The 18,738-nt window shown below is 32.9% G+C and overlaps 1 protein-coding gene across 1 annotated transcript; it reads right to left on the bottom strand.

Moving 5' to 3' along the window:
- Window positions 1–1,864: 1,864 nt before the first annotated feature.
- Window positions 1,865–12,621, bottom strand: LOC134683244 (uncharacterized). Its single transcript, XM_063542421.1, has 3 exons — window positions 12,124–12,621; window positions 4,431–4,525; window positions 1,865–2,598 (listed from the first exon to the last, which is right to left on the bottom strand). Exons 1-3 carry the CDS (start codon window positions 12,212–12,214, stop codon window positions 2,242–2,244), a joined length of 543 nt encoding a protein of 180 aa, XP_063398491.1. The 5' UTR covers window positions 12,215–12,621; the 3' UTR covers window positions 1,865–2,241.
- Between the last annotated feature and the right edge of the window lie 6,117 nt (window positions 12,622–18,738).

Here is an 18,738-nt window from a genome sequence, read left to right as displayed (position 1 = left end):
CTTAATTTTTTTGGTTAAATCTCTCATCAATGATTATTTTGGCTTTTCAATTTATTTAAATGTTCTTTGAATCGTCCTATTTTCTTCAAAAGCAAACAAAAAAATCATTTTCTCCTATGTTCTATTTTAGCCAAAGGAGCTATGTTTCTTGACATACAAGGAAATAAAATATAAAATTTATACTAGATACTCTGAAACTCATTTAGCCTAAGTTTGGCTGAAATTGATACAGCAGTTTCAAAGGAGAAGAATTTTTAAAGTAAGTCAACATGATGAACAAATTGTGAAAAAATTCTTTAAAGGGCAATAACTCCTTAAGGGGTCAATTGACAATTTTGGTCAAATTGACTTATTTGTAGATCTTACTTTGCTAAACATTTTTGCTATTAACAGTTTATCTGTATCTATAATAATATTCAAGATAATAATCAAAAACTGCAAAATTTCTTTAAAATCATCAATTCAGGGGCATTATACCTGAAAAACCACTAACCCAATTCGGCAGAAAATTTCAGGACAGGTAGACCTTGACCTAATAAATACTTTAACTTCTTGTCTTATTTGCTCTAAATGCTGGAGTTTTTGAGATAAAAGCCAAAAACTGCATTTTACCCTGTGTTCTATTTTTAGCAATGACGGCCATGTTTTTTGACGAAATAGAAAATAAAACACAAACTTTATGTTATACACCCTACTGATCATTCACTTGAAGTTTGGTTGAATTTGGTTGAGTAGTTTTAGAGGAGAAGATTTTTTAAAGTTAGCAAATATGATGAACAAATTGTGAAAAATTGTCATTAAAGGACAATAACCCCTTAAGGGGTCAATTGACAATTTTGGTCATTTAACTTATTTGTAGATCTTACTTTGCTGATCATTTTTGCTGTTTACAGTTTATCTTTATCTATAATAATATTCAAGATAATGACCAAAAACTGCAAAATTTCCTTAAAATTACCAATTAAGTGGCAGCAACCCAACAATGGATTGTTTGATTCATCTGAAAATTTCAGGACTGATAGATCTTGACCTAATGAACCGTGTCAGATTTGCTCTAAATGCTTTCGTTTTTGAGATATAAGCTAAAAACTGCATTTTACCCCCATGTTCTATTTTTTGCCATGGCGGCCATGTTTGTTGATAGATCAAAACTTCGGATACAATTTATAAACTATATACCCTAAGGAACATTCAGTTAAAGTTTGGAAGTATTTGGCCAAGTAGTTTCAGAGGAGAAGATTCTTGAAATAGTTTACGACGACAGACGACGGACAACGACGGACGCAAAGTGATGGCATAAGCTCACTTGGCTCTTCGGGCCCGGTGAGCTAAAAAGTTGAGACATGGCATAACCATGATAAATATCTGGACAGAGTGAACATTTATTAACAAAGACGAGATGAATTTTTCATTTTAAAAACTCACTAAAGTGTTGAAATTTCCACACTTTTGGGTATTAAAAAATCTTGTTTTTAAATGACGTACAAATTGTTTTACTTAAATGCTGACTTCACTCGAAATAGTATGAAAAGCAAACAATCGTTGTATAATTGTAAGAACAGATCTTACATAAGTAGCTGACATGCTTTTCCTCACAGTTTCAATATTAATTCGTCAACTATCAGTGCAGCAGAAAAGAGATTTACTTTCTAAACTTTGCAAGGTCTTTTTAAGAGTGAAATATATATCTTGTTTGTCCTGTTTTAACCAAATATAACTTCTTCAGATATTAAGGCTACCCTTTTCCTTTGTCAATAATGCATGCCATTATGTTTTTGGAGCGCGGGAAAAAATCCATTGAGACTTACGAAATGACTCCATTCGAACAAATCCACATAAATTCATGATATCACAAAACTGTATCTATTATTTAAGACTTGCTTTAATATATATAATTATGCTATGATTCACATGTTTATTAATTATACAACAAATTACCATCCTCATTTGTTTATGAATATGAGTTTATGTACAAATGTTGTGTATTCTTAACCCTTTTCATACACCAGCACGAGCACGTCAAAGAAATCGTTTACTAGTATTCAATGCGCTGCCTCTCTGTTGACCACCATCCATGCTGATTTGATGAAAACGTGAAACAGAAGCCAACCTATATGACTTTGTTTATTTTAATGGTATGCATTATAAAAAAAAGGTTCGTAAATGCATGTTTACTTGTAATGAACTATGTATATTTGAATTATTGATTCACAAGTAAGCATATGTGTGCCATGGATGGTCTCATAACTTTTTGAAGAATTCTTGTAGGTTTTTACTTTTTGATTTTACAGCTTTCTTCAAGCTGCGTTTTTCGGACGATACTGGTCTCACATCTAACAAATGTTTCTGAGACGAATACATTTCTTTGGGTGTCTGGTGCTTCTCAAAAAAGTTTTCCTTTTTAGGAGGAGTTAGCAGAAACTCGTGTTTGGCTGAATGGCGTAGTATTTCCGGTTCAGAACATCGACGACTTGTGCATGATCCTCGCCTACCATGTGGTTCATCATGCTCATGACGATGGTGTTTCTCCAGTAATTCTGCTGTTCGTTTTCCTGCCACTATATTAAATAATCCATACGATAAGAAAGCTTCACGGTCCTAAAAAATATAAAATTGTTAAAAAAATGTGACCTTCAATTAAATTCATTGGCTAGAGATCGATTACGCACGAGGTATGGGTGTTCGGTTATCAAAAGGAAAATAATGTCAACATTGAACGTAAAACAAAGGTAAATCGTTTAATTAGACTGATTTCATTCACAAAAACTCATTCTTATACAGGTAAAAACGAACATTAACATATATTTTCAACCTATAATATAAAATTAAACAGACCTAAAAAAAAAATCAATTGCACGAGTTCGCTATATATATTTGTATCGCTTCTATGACCGTTGGTAGTCTTTGGAGGTCAATCCGAGAGTTAATTGGATGGCGTCTAGACGTGAGTACACGAAACGATGATACATGTTCTCGAGAATATGACTCGTAAATTGTTTGTGTTAGACTTTTCATAATTTGGATATAAGTTTTAGTATGATGATACTAGTAAATCAAATATGAGAATCTGAGTCAAATCAGTAACATGAATTTGACAGCCATATAAAAAAGAAGATGTGGTATGATTGCCAATGAGACAACTATCCACAAAGGCCAAAATGACACAAAAATTAACAACTATAGGTCACCGTACGGCCTTCAACAATGAGCAAAGCCCATACCGCATAGTCAGCTGTAAAAGGCACCGATAGACAATGTAAAACAATTCAAACGAGAAAACTAACGGCCTCATTTAGGTAAAAAAATGAACGAAAAAAAAATATGTAACACATAAACAAACGACAACCACTGAATTACAGGCTCCTGGCTTGGGACAGGCACATACATAAATAATGTGGCGGGGTTAAACATGTTAGCGGGATCCCAAGTCTCCCCCTAACCTGGGACAGTGGTATAACAGTACAACATAAGAACGAACTATAAAAATCAGTTGAAAAAGGCTTAACTCATCAGAAAGACAAAAATGCCCAATGACCCTATAATTGATTAAATCATATACTAGTAATAGAAAACAGAAAACAGAAAACAGTTTTATGTACTAGATGATATCAAGTAACGCTCGTGGTAGTGGTTTCAACTCAAAGTACTTTCACTGTTGACAATGAAACGATACCTTTTAGGATATAGATCGTGGATAATGTTTTGTGTGTTCAGTATAGGAGAGTTAGTAGTAGGTTGATTGATTTTTGTTATAGAGTATATTTCAAATTATACAAATTAAATAAATTGCATACATATTGTAACCTGGGACACATATTTTTATTACTGGCATGTATCTGTCAGGCCGAGAGATATGACAAGAACTTCCGATCGACTCTCACTGGAAAATGATATTGTGTTGCATAGCGGCAGAAATATAGTCTTTCATGATGTCACTTGTCTTCCAAGAGATGTACCAATGATTCTTCGAAATTCAGAGAGAGAGAGAGTAACACTTTTCTTTAACGAGTGATTTTAAAAGTATATTGAGTTTATGTTTACCCATTTAGACCGCAAGTGGACTTTTGCATCACGAAAAAACGCTGCTGACATACGCTCTTCGGTGGAATCTTTTACCCTCAGATGGATTAACTGAAACTTGATTTCGGGGCCTTTTATGGCCGACTATGCGGTATGGGCCGTGTGTCTCATTGTTGAAGGTCATACGGTGACATATAGCTGTTAATTTTTGTGTCATTTTGTCTCATTGGCATTCATACCACATTTTTTCTTTTATAATAACCCTTTAATGTTTCAAGGTGGAGATAAACAACCTTTAGTTATGGATAATAATTGTTAACGCTCATACAAGATTTATGACTCCTTTCTTCTTTAATCAGGTTATAATGGGAATTTATTTATTTCATACATAAATATTTATGAAAATATACCTTTTCTGAAATATGTTTTGCTCCATCGATATCAAAACGTTTATCAACTTCAAAACTCTGTTTTCTCTCATCTTCAATACTCTTTTTCCTTTTTACTGAAAAAAAGAATCATTGAATGTTAGATGAATAAAAGAGGTGATCCTCAAACACCTAAGTTAAACCTCAAGCAACACAGCTGTTCAAATTTTTGAAATATCACATACATAGAGAAAAAACACACATTAAAAGCTTAAGGTGGTACCTAACACTACAGGGAGATAACTTTGTAAAATCAGCTAAACGTTTTCTTTACGTGGTGTTTAATATCAGTTTAAACAATGAACATATCGTCAACTAAAGCCATGACTTCCGTTTGTCTTATGCCATTAATTCAAGAGCTGCAAAAGTTGAATGCTTTCTATCTTTAAATTACATGTATAAGGAATATGACAATTGAGAATGGAAATGGAGAATGTGTCAAAGAAACAACAACCCGACCAAACAGCTAATTAAGGTACTCTCATTGGAAAAGATAAAATAGCTTTTGATGAGTTTTAACTTAATTTTACAGCTTTTCATCTGAGACAAAAGGTTGACCATGCATAACACTGTAAATGTCAAAGGATTTTTGCAACCACATGTCATATATCCTTCGATGCATTTACCTCTTCGAATGTCCATGCACATTTGTTGCCTTTTAAAAGGCGAATATATAGTAGTTTTTTTGACCATTTGCAATTTCAAGGGTATCATCGGTAACTTTACATTTTCGAGAATTAAAAATACCATGAAACTTATTCATTTTCGTCCTGAAAATGGACATAATAGCATCCGCCACTCCCATTCGCCACTTTTACAAATAATTATTGGGTGCCATTGTTTGTTCAACTGCATTACTATGGTATTTAAAAAGAGCAATTAAATTATTTTTGGAAGATTCGATATATATCTGTTTTCCTCTATAAATACACTACGTTTAATCCTTTGCGTGGGATGATAATAGCTATAGTCATGATAGTAAGTGTAATTAGCGTATACATCTTGTTGATTAATACATGTATGTCTGAATCAAAGCCAGTATGTATTGTGTTGGAACATACCGGACAAAAGGTCATACGGCATCGACCATTCATTCATTGTGGAGGGATGGGTGTAAACATTTTTCTAAGAACAATTATTGTTCTACTACATATATATATAAAACAAAACTATTCCTTATCGATCATTATATACAGCAACAAGAAATTTGTTTGAAAACATCAATTTTGCAATTTTTTTCCCTACAGTTTTCAATGTGGAAACAATTTTGTAGAAATCCATTTTGAATATATCAAGTTAAAACCAAATTCTGACCGTTCCCCTTTCCCTTATATATAGTCAGTGGATAAAGTCAGTTCATAAAATGGTAAGATTTTGTATTTTTCATACACAATATTTATGACTACTTTTTAGCGATTTGTGTTTGTTATTATTTACGTAAACAGTCATCAGATGAACAAGGTACGAATTGATTGCTTCTTTTGTAACAGTTTTATTGGGATGTAAAAGCGCTATATACTAAAAGATGCACACTCAGTCACAATCAACGTTTTTATACCCCTATTAAATTATAAAAAGAAGCTTTCAATTCTTATCATTATAGCTAGTTTATGCTAAAACCACGCAAGTTTTTCGTTTGTTTCTCTATACATTATTGTGAAAGTGCCATGGAACGCACGTGCATTTATAGATGTTGCATTTCATTTAAGAATTGAATGCTTTTTTTTGTAAATGTATTGGGGTGTAAAAGCGTTGACCGAAGTACATTTTGTATGAAGCGCGGAAGCGCTTCATTCTAAAAAAATTAAAAATTTTAGGCTAGGATGAAATTTGAAAAAATAGGCAGGACAGAAATTTTGAGTTAAAAAAAAGGCAGGATGAGACACTTGCAAAAAAAAAGGCCAGGACGACAATTTAGGTAATTTTTTTTAGGATAAACTAAAAAAAAAAAGGCAGGACCAAACAGAGTGAAAAATAAAAAGGCAGGACAGAGATTACAGTTAAAAAAAAAATGCAGGACAAACCATTTTCATCCTAGCCCCCCATAAAATTCAAATGGTAGCTCCCTTATCTTGCGATTATTGTCATCCATAAAGTATTTTTTAAGCATACATGTGAACACTGGTTCAATCAAACCACATTTGGTGCCTGTATTGAGTGGAACCATGGAAGTATTATATTGTCAATATAATACTTCCATGGTGGAACTATCTTAACCATATGTTGTTTGTAGTTGTTCGGATTTGTTTGAATGTCTTGATGCTTTTATATGATCCTATATGTACTATACGCTAGTGTGGTCTGATGCACTTTAAATTATACAGCAACTGCATTGATCTGCATTGTCCTTTTAAAATATTAGTGGAGGCTGACATTCAGTTTGAGCATTAAAAATTCTGTTCGCATATATATCTGAACATTACTTATATTAGGAAATATTAGTGCAGGTATTACAGAATAAAAGTACATATCATTATCATTTTTTTATGACTGATAATGTATCTTATAAGTTGGCACGAGAGTATATCTGCTGTATACAACTGTTCGCTTTTATTCCTCAATTCTTAGTGGGAAGATATATATATAAAAGACGGCGATGGCAATCAACTCGTCATCTGTACGTTAATATGCACAACATTAGATATAAGTATTAATACGCAACTACCGCAATACCAGGTCACACATTAACCTCCAATGAAGTACAAACACGTAGATATCAATGACAATGTCATGTGTTTTAGTAAACAAATTTCTGTAGCCAATCAGACAAGAACTCGGGCAAGCAGCAACAAGATACATGTATATTTAAACACTTATCTTCATTTAAAGATTGGCGAAAATACAAGTGGGACACTCAAACTCATACGTCAAAAATAAACTGCCAACACCATGGCTATAAAAAAGGAAAGACAAACAGTAGTACAGAAAACACAACATAGAAAACTTAAGACTAAGCAACAAGAACCCCATCAATATTTGGTGGTGATTTCATGTACTCCGGAAGGGTAAGCAGATTCTGCTCCACATGTGGGACCTGTCAAGTTGCTCATATTAGTACAAACCCGGTAACAAGTCCAATTCGATAGGTCGCAATAGTGAAAAGGAGACGGGGTTGTAGTTGCGAAATTAGGAACATATCCGCTATCATCTGTGAAACATTTATTCCATAAACAGTCAACCAACTCGTGAAAGGTTCCGTAAAACTTACGAAGGGATGGTTTTAACTTGACGTTTTAGAATGCTTGGTTTAATAGCTTCCTTGTGACCAGCAACTCTATATCGATATCAAGGAAATTATGATAGGAAAAAAAGCCCAGGGATATCGTATCAATTTGGAGATATATACTCCGTGTGCAGTCGCTGCTCACAGTGAAATGTTGCTACATAGAAATGGAAAGTTCTCAATTGAGAAGCTGATATCATCTTTTTGTCGTTAAGTTTTGTTTTCAACCGACCCTCATTGTCAATTTCTAGTCTAGGTGTAAATTAAGATATTAGACAGACCTTTTCTCTTAGTTCATTTATGAATGTTGTGGATCCGAGTTTTGTATAACATCCATTTTCACTAAACTAGTACACACTATTGTTTGGGGCCAGCTGAGGTCCACCTCTGAGTGTTGGATTTTCTCGCTACGTTGAAAATCCATTGGTGGACTTCGGTTGTTGTCTACTCTCTTTATCTATTGTATCATGTATCTCAAGTTCGATGGGATAGATGGGTTCAATATAGTAACCAAATTTTGAATTATTTAGTGAGAGAACATATAAATAAATATTAAAGAGCAATGCAAAAAGTGACGAACTTCAAGTTACACTGTCAGACAGACACAAAGACATGTTGCAATTGTAAGGACCTTAATTGAATACAAACCAGGACTGACCTATCATAACTATGTGACATTACAAACAACTGCATGAGATGAAATGCATGCAGATGATTAAATTAAACATTCGAGATATATATAATATATAAACTAATTTAAGCAACTGCGTTTTAAACATTGCAAGCATGCCGTAGATAGATATCGGAAGATGTGGTATGAGTGCCAACGAGACAACTCTCTATCCAAGAGATATCAGTGTAAATATTTGATAAGAAACACAAATGCATGTTGGACAAGAAAAAAATAGGACAAGGCCATTTTTTTTCCTGTTCGATTAGTGTATGCATACATGTTATTCATCTACCGATAAGTGTTAGCTTAGATTATTATATATAATTAATATTGCAAATCGCGATCTTTTTCGATTAAAGCTGACAACTGTGGCATGCATGCAAATGAAATCAAGGTATTAAAGTACACTAAAAACTATCGCTTTCTCAATACAAAAACATTGTACGGACAAAGCACTTTATATATATATATATATATATATAAGAGTCTAAATTGAAAACAACGTTCAAACCTATGATTGCCGCGTTGGATAAAAAACGCATTTTTTATACGTGTGCATTTAAAATAAATTTCGTTGTAGAAGGGTCTAAATACAGCACAAACAACATTTTTCAAAAGACCAAAAAAGTGAAAAAGTACATTTAAACAAAACGCTTTTAACTAACAGGTCGAACAACTAATGTTCTCTTACCCTGCTGACTGCCATTGGCGATTGCCAAATAAAATTGATCACAAGATGTAACAAAATGGATCTTAATATAAATTTAATACTAAACGGAAAACAATTAACTTGTGGCCACGATGTTATGCCACAAACATAAGGTGTCAATATTTGTTTGTACACCAGATCCGGATTTCGACAATAAATGTCTCTTCAATGATGTTAGGGATCGAAAGGGAATTTGGAAGGCCATATAAAATTTACCCTCATTTTTAGATAGACTCTTAAATTTTAAGAGTCAATATAGGATGAACGGATCATATAAACCTGAGGGAAAATATGATACAAGCCCAAACGAAAAAATATAAACAAGTCTAAATTGAAAACTACATTCAAACCTATGATTGCGTTGGATAAAAACCGCAATATTTATACGTGTAAAAATGTACTACAAATTTCGTTGTAGAAGGGTCTAAATACAGCACAAACAACATTTTCCAAAAGACCAAAAAAGTGAAAAAGTATATTTAAACAATATATATAGCCTTTGGTTCAATTATCCAATAATATATATCGCAAAGTTGTCGCAAGAGTCGTTAACTGGTGCTATTGTCCAACATAGTGAAAAAATCGAAAAGTTGTCGCAAGTGAAGAAGCATAACAAACAGTTGATTGTCTGGTAGTTGTTTGCTTGCTTAACATCCAGTGGCAAGTATTTCATGTATACTTAGGACGATAACAGGGTAAAATATATACAATAAGTATCTGGATGTTGGTAGAAATACTATTATGAAGGACAAAAAAACCCTGGCATTGGAATAAGGGGTGTTTGGTAGGGACAGACAATTATTCTTGCTGTATAAAAGCCTCCATGGGAATTGTTGAAATGATTCAAGATAGTTTAAATGTGAATAGAGCACGGCGCTGCCCATTCATGGGCTATCGAGGTTAACGGTCCTATATTGTAACTAGCCTTGAGCACAAGCACTGCGTGTATATACATCCAGCACAGCCTTTTTGCCAGTCTAGGGATAACCATATTTCTATACAACAGTTAAACAAGTGTGTGACTACAAGGTAAGCAACATTGTCACCTTTATCATTCAGTCATATAAATGACAATATATTGGTTTTGCGGCAATATTAAACCGGATAACGAGTATATAATTAAAAGGGAATCTTCATATTTAAACATAAAGACATTTCTGGCTTGACCATATATCCATTTGTTACCCTATGTTTAAAAAAAAATGATATTTGGTCATCTTAGTTTGCAATCGGGGGTCATCGGATACATTTTCTAAATATACCCTTTCTTTATATACCCCAATGATGAGTGTGGTCAAGATTGTTTAAATTTGACCCAGAAGCTTCAGAAGAGAAGATTTCTGTTAGTGACGATGGACGACAACTTACGATGGACACCAAGTGATGAGAAAAGTCACTTGGCCCTTTCGGTCAGCTGAGCTAAAAATGAATTCAAAAAGCACATCTTGATATTTATGAATAGAATAATATAAAAGTCTCTGCAGTAAACATTTTTTAACACCCAGCTGGTATGATATAAGTAGGAATAACTTTGATAAGAGCTCTAAGTCAACAATTGTTTTTCACTACTAGTATGACATTATATATCTGTTTACATTTTTATATTGATGTTTTTTTCTTTTGAAACTATGTTCTAACTGTGTAAGTTTTGGATTGCTTTGTTGATACGTGAATTAGGGATTTTGAATAACTTCAAATGTCTACCCTTATGTGTTTTTGTGTGCATTTATAGTATTTAATCGAGACACAACTATAGGTAAACCAGATTTACTGGATTTAAAAAATCCTACACTACCGCTCTTAATGTGTAAAATCTAAGTACAATTAGTACACATATTCATGAGAGGGGTAGGAGGGGTCCTGATCCCGAAATCCCGGGCTAAAACACAAAAATATTCCCGAAATTCGAAAAATAAAATTGCCGGATCCCGTAAGGGTCAATCCCGAGCTTAAAAACACCCGATCCCGGAGTCCCGATAAAGGTCCTATCCCCCCTCATTCATGCGTTTATGTATATACGAGAAAATGTGGTATGATTGCCAATGAGAAAAATAGTCACTGTAAGGCCTTCAACTTTGAGAAAATCCACCCCCTTATCTGTGACAGTGGTGTAACAGTACAACATAAGAACAAACTATCAATTTCAATCGAAAAGGGATCAACTCCTCATGAAATATTTAGTATACTTTAGACTTATAGTAGTCGTAAGTATTATTGTGAAACCGACTACTCATCGATACAAAGCAGAATAAATCTAACAAAAACACAGGACGTGCCTGGGTATTTATACATTATCACAACAAAAAACCACTAAGTATACAGACCTGATAATAGGTTACATGTGAAAAAAGAATGAGAACAATTTCTAACAACGTCTATCGTTGGATTGGAGAAACTTTCTAATCATGTCTTCAACTTGACAGGTTTTCTTCTTCTTCGAACTGGGGGGGGGGGGGGGGGGGGACTGAGAGGGGTCAATGCTTATCTAAATAAACAACATTTTGTTTTTGACAGTTTTTTATGGACTTCCCCTTTTTGAATTTACCATTCATTCCTAAGTTCGGTATTTTTGTTATATATTTGCCGAACTATTCGTGCGACGATTTCCAATCATGAATAGTACTCTTTATTATGTACTTCATAAATACAAAGTATAGTGATGCGTGCCTTTCATGTTAGTGTTACAAGTGTCATAAGAAAATCTTGGAAAGAAAAAATATTCCTTTACATAAAAACCAGAAATTATTTATTTAGGAATTCGTTAATTTTAGCATATTACAAAAAGCTTAGTTTGCTTCCCGAGCCCCGTGGTATCTTCACATCAAATATAGATTTTTATTTGGAACACACTTCACAAGTAAAAAGAATTTACAAATGAAAAAGTTCGCCTGTTTAGTAACTCGACTTCACATTTTGATGAATTTAAACTTTTATGATCATTTCGTGATCACATCAGCTGAGAAATTATCTAACATAGCTTACAATCCTATTTCCTATTTTTGTAAATGTTTATCTAATCAAACTTAAACTAAATTAGAATATTATCAGATGCATATATATTATAACTTACCTTTGTATGAAGGTGATGCTGACGACGGTTTACATGGTTTACAGGGAGCCGAACATCGACTGGACGATGCAATGGCAGAAATCATCGTCATGTGTATCTCAATGAATGTTTGTTTATGCCTTTTCGTAGCTCCTATATAACGAAACCGCCTTTGACAGTTGCTACTTGTACATATTCTCTCTCTACGATCGCACAGATAACTGAATGAAATCTTGCTTTATTGCAGAGGCTAATAAAAATTGACATGTTTGCGTAACGAATGCAAGTGTTTTCAGAAATATTATGAATTATTTTTAGATGTGAATAGATACTGAGGAAATGAAAAACCGGTGTTTTGGCAACTTTACTCGTTTATACATAACAAATTCTTACGATGTTTGATGCCATAGTTTCCTGTTTTGAAAACATTCCTGTTAATGAATGCGACTCTGACTGCATATGATTTATAACATTGAGAAACCACTAAATAATAATCATCAGATATACATGTCATAAGATATGAGAAGTTTGTTTCTAATCAAGGCCCCAGCAAGGGACATATGATCATTACCAGGATAAAATATTTACAGAAATAAAAAAAATATATATAAGTCAAATATTCATAACAATATATGAATTAACGTATTTTCTTGTAGTTTAAAGTACAATCATTATGTCGTTAACCGATCAAGAGAAACAACAGAGAAGTTATATAAGAATGCTTGCCATTAGAGAAATTATCAGAAATATCTTGCATGTATAAAAAAAATACAAGCACTGATATTTTGATAACCCTTTAGAAACAAAGAAAAACAAACTTATGGTTTATATACTGAAAGATCTAGCCTAAGAACAGATCAAGTGTTCTTATTGTTCAGTCATGTATACTTTTGAAAATCATATCTGAAATTCCTTAAACTGAGGTTAGTACACTCTAACATACATTCTTAAAGTTTTCGCTATACTGCCCTAGTATATCAGGTCATATGTATACCCTCCCCCCCCCCCCCCCCAAAAAAAAAGTTACTTACTACTAAGTGAGAAAAGCAATCGAGATGACCAATATTATAATCTATTTATCGTTATTTTACCCATGACGACGTTGTCAATTCCATTATCAACCGCCACGTTCATCCTTAGTTTCAGAGATAATTTTTCTTATCATATACTTAGACTAAATAACATATGATTTTTACTGTATGATAATATCATTAAATTAACGTAAATTTCATATTTTTCGAATTGGTGCTTAGCGGGCTGATATGAAAAGTGTATCACATGCTTCGAGTGTTATCACATGCCTTTCCGTAACGTTATCGCATGGCATTCCGGTGAAACTCGGCAAACTCCGGAAAATACACCCCAATGCTACTCACTGAAAAACATTACAAAGTAGTGTACAAAACAGTTATTTGGATACTAGAAAGTATATTTTGTTAAATAATTAAAAAAAAAACAACAACAATCAAATTATTAATCAAATGTCTTTTTTAAAAGTTTCACACATAATTCGTTAGAAAGTTACTTTAAAAAAAGGTTGACTTTTCCTAACAGTGTTCATTATGTATATTTTTTAATTATTTTTTTGATGTTTCGTCAAAATCTAAATGTTTTTTCTTCTCTGCTGAGGCATATGATAGAAAGATTTCATATCGAATGTTCTAATTTTGGGATCCGACGTCCGTGAACTTTTCACTCTTTAAACTTCTATTTGGGAACCACGTAAAAGGATCAATATATGAATCTGTGATTTTTCTCCATCGTTGAAGCATATGATAAAAAGATCATAACATGTCATTTTTCATATCGCATGTATTATCAGCCCTCGGTCAATATCAGCCCTCGAGCCATGCGGCTCTTGGGCTGATATTGAACCTAGGGCTGATAATACATGCGATATGAAAAATGCCATGTAATAATCTGATAATATCACTCAACTCCGATGAGAAAGGAAATTATAATTCAGCACGACCATAGGAAAATTTTGTAAACCAGAGACAAAGCTTGTTAACATTAGGCCCTGTAGTTTTAGAAAAGATTTTCACAATGACCACGGACTACAATTGGTGTTAATAGCTCATATGGCCTATTTGGCATCGAAAAGTCCGTCTTTTCTGTGAAAACAAATTTCCATGTTTTCTAATTATTGACTTATTTAAGATTTTGAAGAGTGGATTGATTGTTGGTTGCATATTGAGAATAAGACTTTAATTAGATAAATTAGGAAATTAGGAACTTTAATATATGATATTAAGATGTGCATAGTATGTTGTCTTGGAAGAAGCTTACAATGTCAAAGTACCATCGTATAATGTCAAAGTACCATCATATAATGAAAGTTTTTTAAAATAAGGCAGTTACGGCGTTCCATAAATAACAAATTCAGATTTTTTATTTTTATTATTATATACCATCGTATAATGTCAAAGTACCATCATATAATGTCAAAGTATCATCGTATAATGTCAAAGTACCATCGTATAATGTCAAAGTCCCATCATATAATGTCAAAGTACCATCGTATAATGTCAAAGTACCATCATATTATGTCAAAGTACCATCGTATAATGTCAAAGTACCATCATATTATGTCAAAGTACCATCGTATAATGTCAAAGTACCATCATATAATGAAATTTTTTAACATAAGGCAGTTACGGCGTTCCATACTTTCGGACAGACATTGTGTTTTTACGTGTGGGATCCTATTTAGGCTTTTATAAACGATAGAGAAGAGCGCCATCGTCATGGGTGGCGTTCCATTGGGATCGCCTAAGAACATTTCAATGGCCAACATTTTGCCTAAACGGACTCATCAGAGACTTGTTGCTATAGTTGTTTAAAAGCGAAGTGTATGCGCTCAACCTACACGTGGTTTCAGGTTTGTCAAGCCAAACAGATATTCCACGTTAGAAATTAAGATTCAGGTTGACAAATCTATATCCCTGTCAACTCGTCATAAAGCTATCATCTAAACTGTGCAAAATGTCTGTCAACCGGACTTAGGGGTGTGGCCAAATAATCTCCGTGGATATGAGTTGTGCAAATGCTAAAAGACGCTATACATATTGTTAACTTACTACTTGCGGTTCTCCTTAAACTAACATATTCAAGAGAATAAGCAAAAATGTCAGTCAATAGACCAATGACTGAAGGGACACGGCCAAATTGTCAACATGAACTGTGTCAATGTTTAGCCTAGTTAATCAGCATACCAAATATCTTTGACCTACGTCTAGTGATTTCTAAAACTAATCTCATCAGAAACTAATAAATTATTGAGTTTGTAGTCGGGGAAACACCATCAAGTTTTGTCTTTGTTGAGGCAGGGCAAAAAACGCAATATTGAAGTAGCATCATATCCTGAGTCCCTGAATTTTGATTCAATTTTGTCAGATTTTGAGTATGATAGATCGAAAAGAAAAGGGTTTCTTCTTACTTGATTTTAACTATGAAAGTCATTTGGTTTGTATCACCAAAATTTTGATGTGAACTCATAGACTTCTTAATGTGGTGTTTAGATGATTATTGAAGATTTTAAGGCTGTACCATGTTTAGTTGGACATTTCTTCAATATTATGAAAATAAGAATCAGATATTTATGAGGATGATGAAAATTCAGAAAAAATATTTTGAAATTGAATAGGAGTCATTCTTTTATCTTGATTATGTAAATGGATGTATTTTCCCAGTAAATTTTAATAGAAAGGTAAACTACTGTCGATTCATTCTCAATTTGTGTGCATATTTGCTGTGGTGGTTTGTAAAATTCTGCTAACTAGAACTTTCTGTTGTATTTTGTTTCGACATACAAAATTGTGGTTCACCTTTATCCAACAAAAAATACAACTATTTAGTAATGTGTTCAGACACAGCTTTAATGGACCCTCCTGTATGGAGCTACATATATGGTTCATGCATTTTTAATGTTGATTAGTTTGATATACTAGATAAACCACAATATGAAAGTCTATGCCTTGTACCACAAAAATAAATTACTCCAATGTATGAGACATTTGTCCAATACTTTAGATTCTCTTTGATATTTTTCATCTTTTGATCAATCTTATATATTTTTCATGTTGGTGCCTTCAAAAGCAGACTACAGTAAAATACTTTATCTCAGTGTTGAAGGCTGTACAGTTGCCTTTAATTGTTTACATATATACATCATTTGAACTTTGGTGAGGTCAAGAATGGAAATATAGAGAAGAAAAGATTGACATGCTCATATATAACACCTGATGTGATTGCATATAGCTAACCTGCTAGGGAGCCCTGGATTTGGGCAGAGCTCATTGGGATTGACTCATATACTGGTTGTTACAAGGTCAATCCAATAAAATTTGAATTGCAACATTTTCAGAGTAGGGTTGGTACTTCCAACATATCAGTAGAGACCTTTATACTCTTCCAAAATTATTTACTTCACATGGAACTCTAGTCAGAACTGTGATTTCATTAAAACTTGGTCATTGGCAATTATGATGATTGAAGTTTTTAATGACCTTGACTGGCATTACAACCCTCACACAGTTGGTTTGACAATTATTCTACATCTCCTTATTTTTACAACAGGAGAGTTGTAAGGATAATAGGAATCACCCAAATAATATAGGACAACACAGCAAACCAAATCAACTAGATAAAACAACAAACCAAAACCTGATCAACCAAGCAAAACTAAACCAACTACAAACAAATTATACATGGTGGCTTGCTTAAAATAGGAGATTATATTTTTCAAAACATCAAAGAACTATAAAAATGTTTATTAACAATATTTTTCCTGACAACTCTGAAACATCATAAATTATTGAAAATATAGACATTTCAGATTAAAATATCATTTTGGCAGAGCACCACTGATATGAACCTTATTTCAAACGCAATGACAATAAATAGCAATTCAAGTGAATGATACATAATCTTCATAATCATGTAAAACTTCAGGTATAAACATGTTTAATATTCATATGCAGCAATGCCTTTAAAATAACATCAGTAAGTAATGTATCATTTCAAGTTACAAGATTTTTGAACATATTGAAATTGAATAATAAAAAAAAACAGGTGAAGAGATAGAACCACACTAAAAGTTATGGTAATGATAATTTTACAACCATAATGTCAATATAATTGCACATAATACAGAAAATGGAAATCAGGTAACAATATTCAAATAGTCAGTTAAAATTGGTAGCCATAGCCGTTGTCATTTCTTCCCAGATTTCTTTATTCCACTGCTCCCTGAAAATATATTTTGATCAAATTAATTAATAGATATATACAAATGTAGCTGCTCTTAAATTTCTTCTGGAGAAAATAAAAAGATTACATTCACAATCTGAATAAACATTATAGTTCATGCAGAGTCTGTTGCAGAATTGCAGACCAGAAAGTAACCTTGTCAAAGTTAAAAACACAGAATTGAGACAAATAATTTTATTCTTTATAAACCTTTGCCATGGAACACTCAACCCCCTTTCCTAAAAAAGGACCCTCTTAAAGCATTTCAGAAATTAAACCTATGATACAAGTTTAATAAAAAATATCCAACAATAACAGATAACAAGAGCACAAGACTGGATGCACATTGACAGACGCCCAGTATATCTTTATCCCCTACAACATGCATATATATGTCACATGAGGGACAATAAAACAATCATAAATTTCAATATTTAAACATGTTTATAAAATATTTGTTATTCCATAAGTTTCAATACCAAATACTGTCTGTTCTTTTGAAGGGTTGTTTCTTTGACAAATTCCCATTTTCATTTTCAATTTTACTAACAAATAGAGAAGATACAGATTACAATCATAAATGATAGCTAGCAAACATTATCTATTATCCAGTTCATTTTACAAAATTTTAATTTGATCGGCAAAGCTTGACATAGTGTTCTCAAATCAAGTTGTTGATTATTTTCAGCATTTAAATTGAGCAAACACCTGACCAAAATATAATATGCCAAAGGTGTACATTTTGTAGGTTTTACAAGACCCTTAAATGGCCATCTTTTTTTAGCTTAAATTTTAAATACGGATTTGTTGACCAATATGACAATGGATCATAATTAATACATTGACTAGAAGGGCAATAAGCCTTTTTGGTGAAAACTTACGTTCCTGCGTTTTATTCTCCACACCACAAATAGTACTAATTTTGATTGTTCAGCTTGAATATTTTATTTGTCGAAACCTGCGCTCTATCTTAATTTGACTGAAATCAAGCTGATTTTATAAAATTTTGTCAAAATAGTTTGGCTTGTAAAAAGATACGCTTTAGAATAAAACTTTGACAGTAATAGTTCTATTTAACTTTCTCACATGTCTTTATGTCAACTTAATTTTTATTTTTATTTTGAAACATTGAACTTGATAATATGACCCTTACCGAACTTACTCCTTTCAGTGGTCAGCAGTTGTACAATTCCTTGATTAACTTTTGAGAGCTCAATTGATCAAGGCTTTGTACAGGTCGATACATTTCCCCCTACTATATAATAATCTTTATTGCAAAAAACATGAAACCCTGACGGGTTAAAATGCAAACATAGTACATTTTATCGCTATTTTGTTAATTTTTCCTTTGATCTTTTTTTGTGATAATTTTCATATCATGCTTCT

The sequence above is a fragment of the Mytilus trossulus genome, chromosome 1, assembly GCF_036588685.1.
Source record: "Mytilus trossulus isolate FHL-02 chromosome 1, PNRI_Mtr1.1.1.hap1, whole genome shotgun sequence".
NCBI classification, from domain to species: domain Eukaryota; kingdom Metazoa; phylum Mollusca; class Bivalvia; order Mytilida; family Mytilidae; genus Mytilus; species Mytilus trossulus.
Note: the sequence above shows the minus strand (reverse complement) of the source record. Positions and strands in the feature narration are given on the sequence as shown.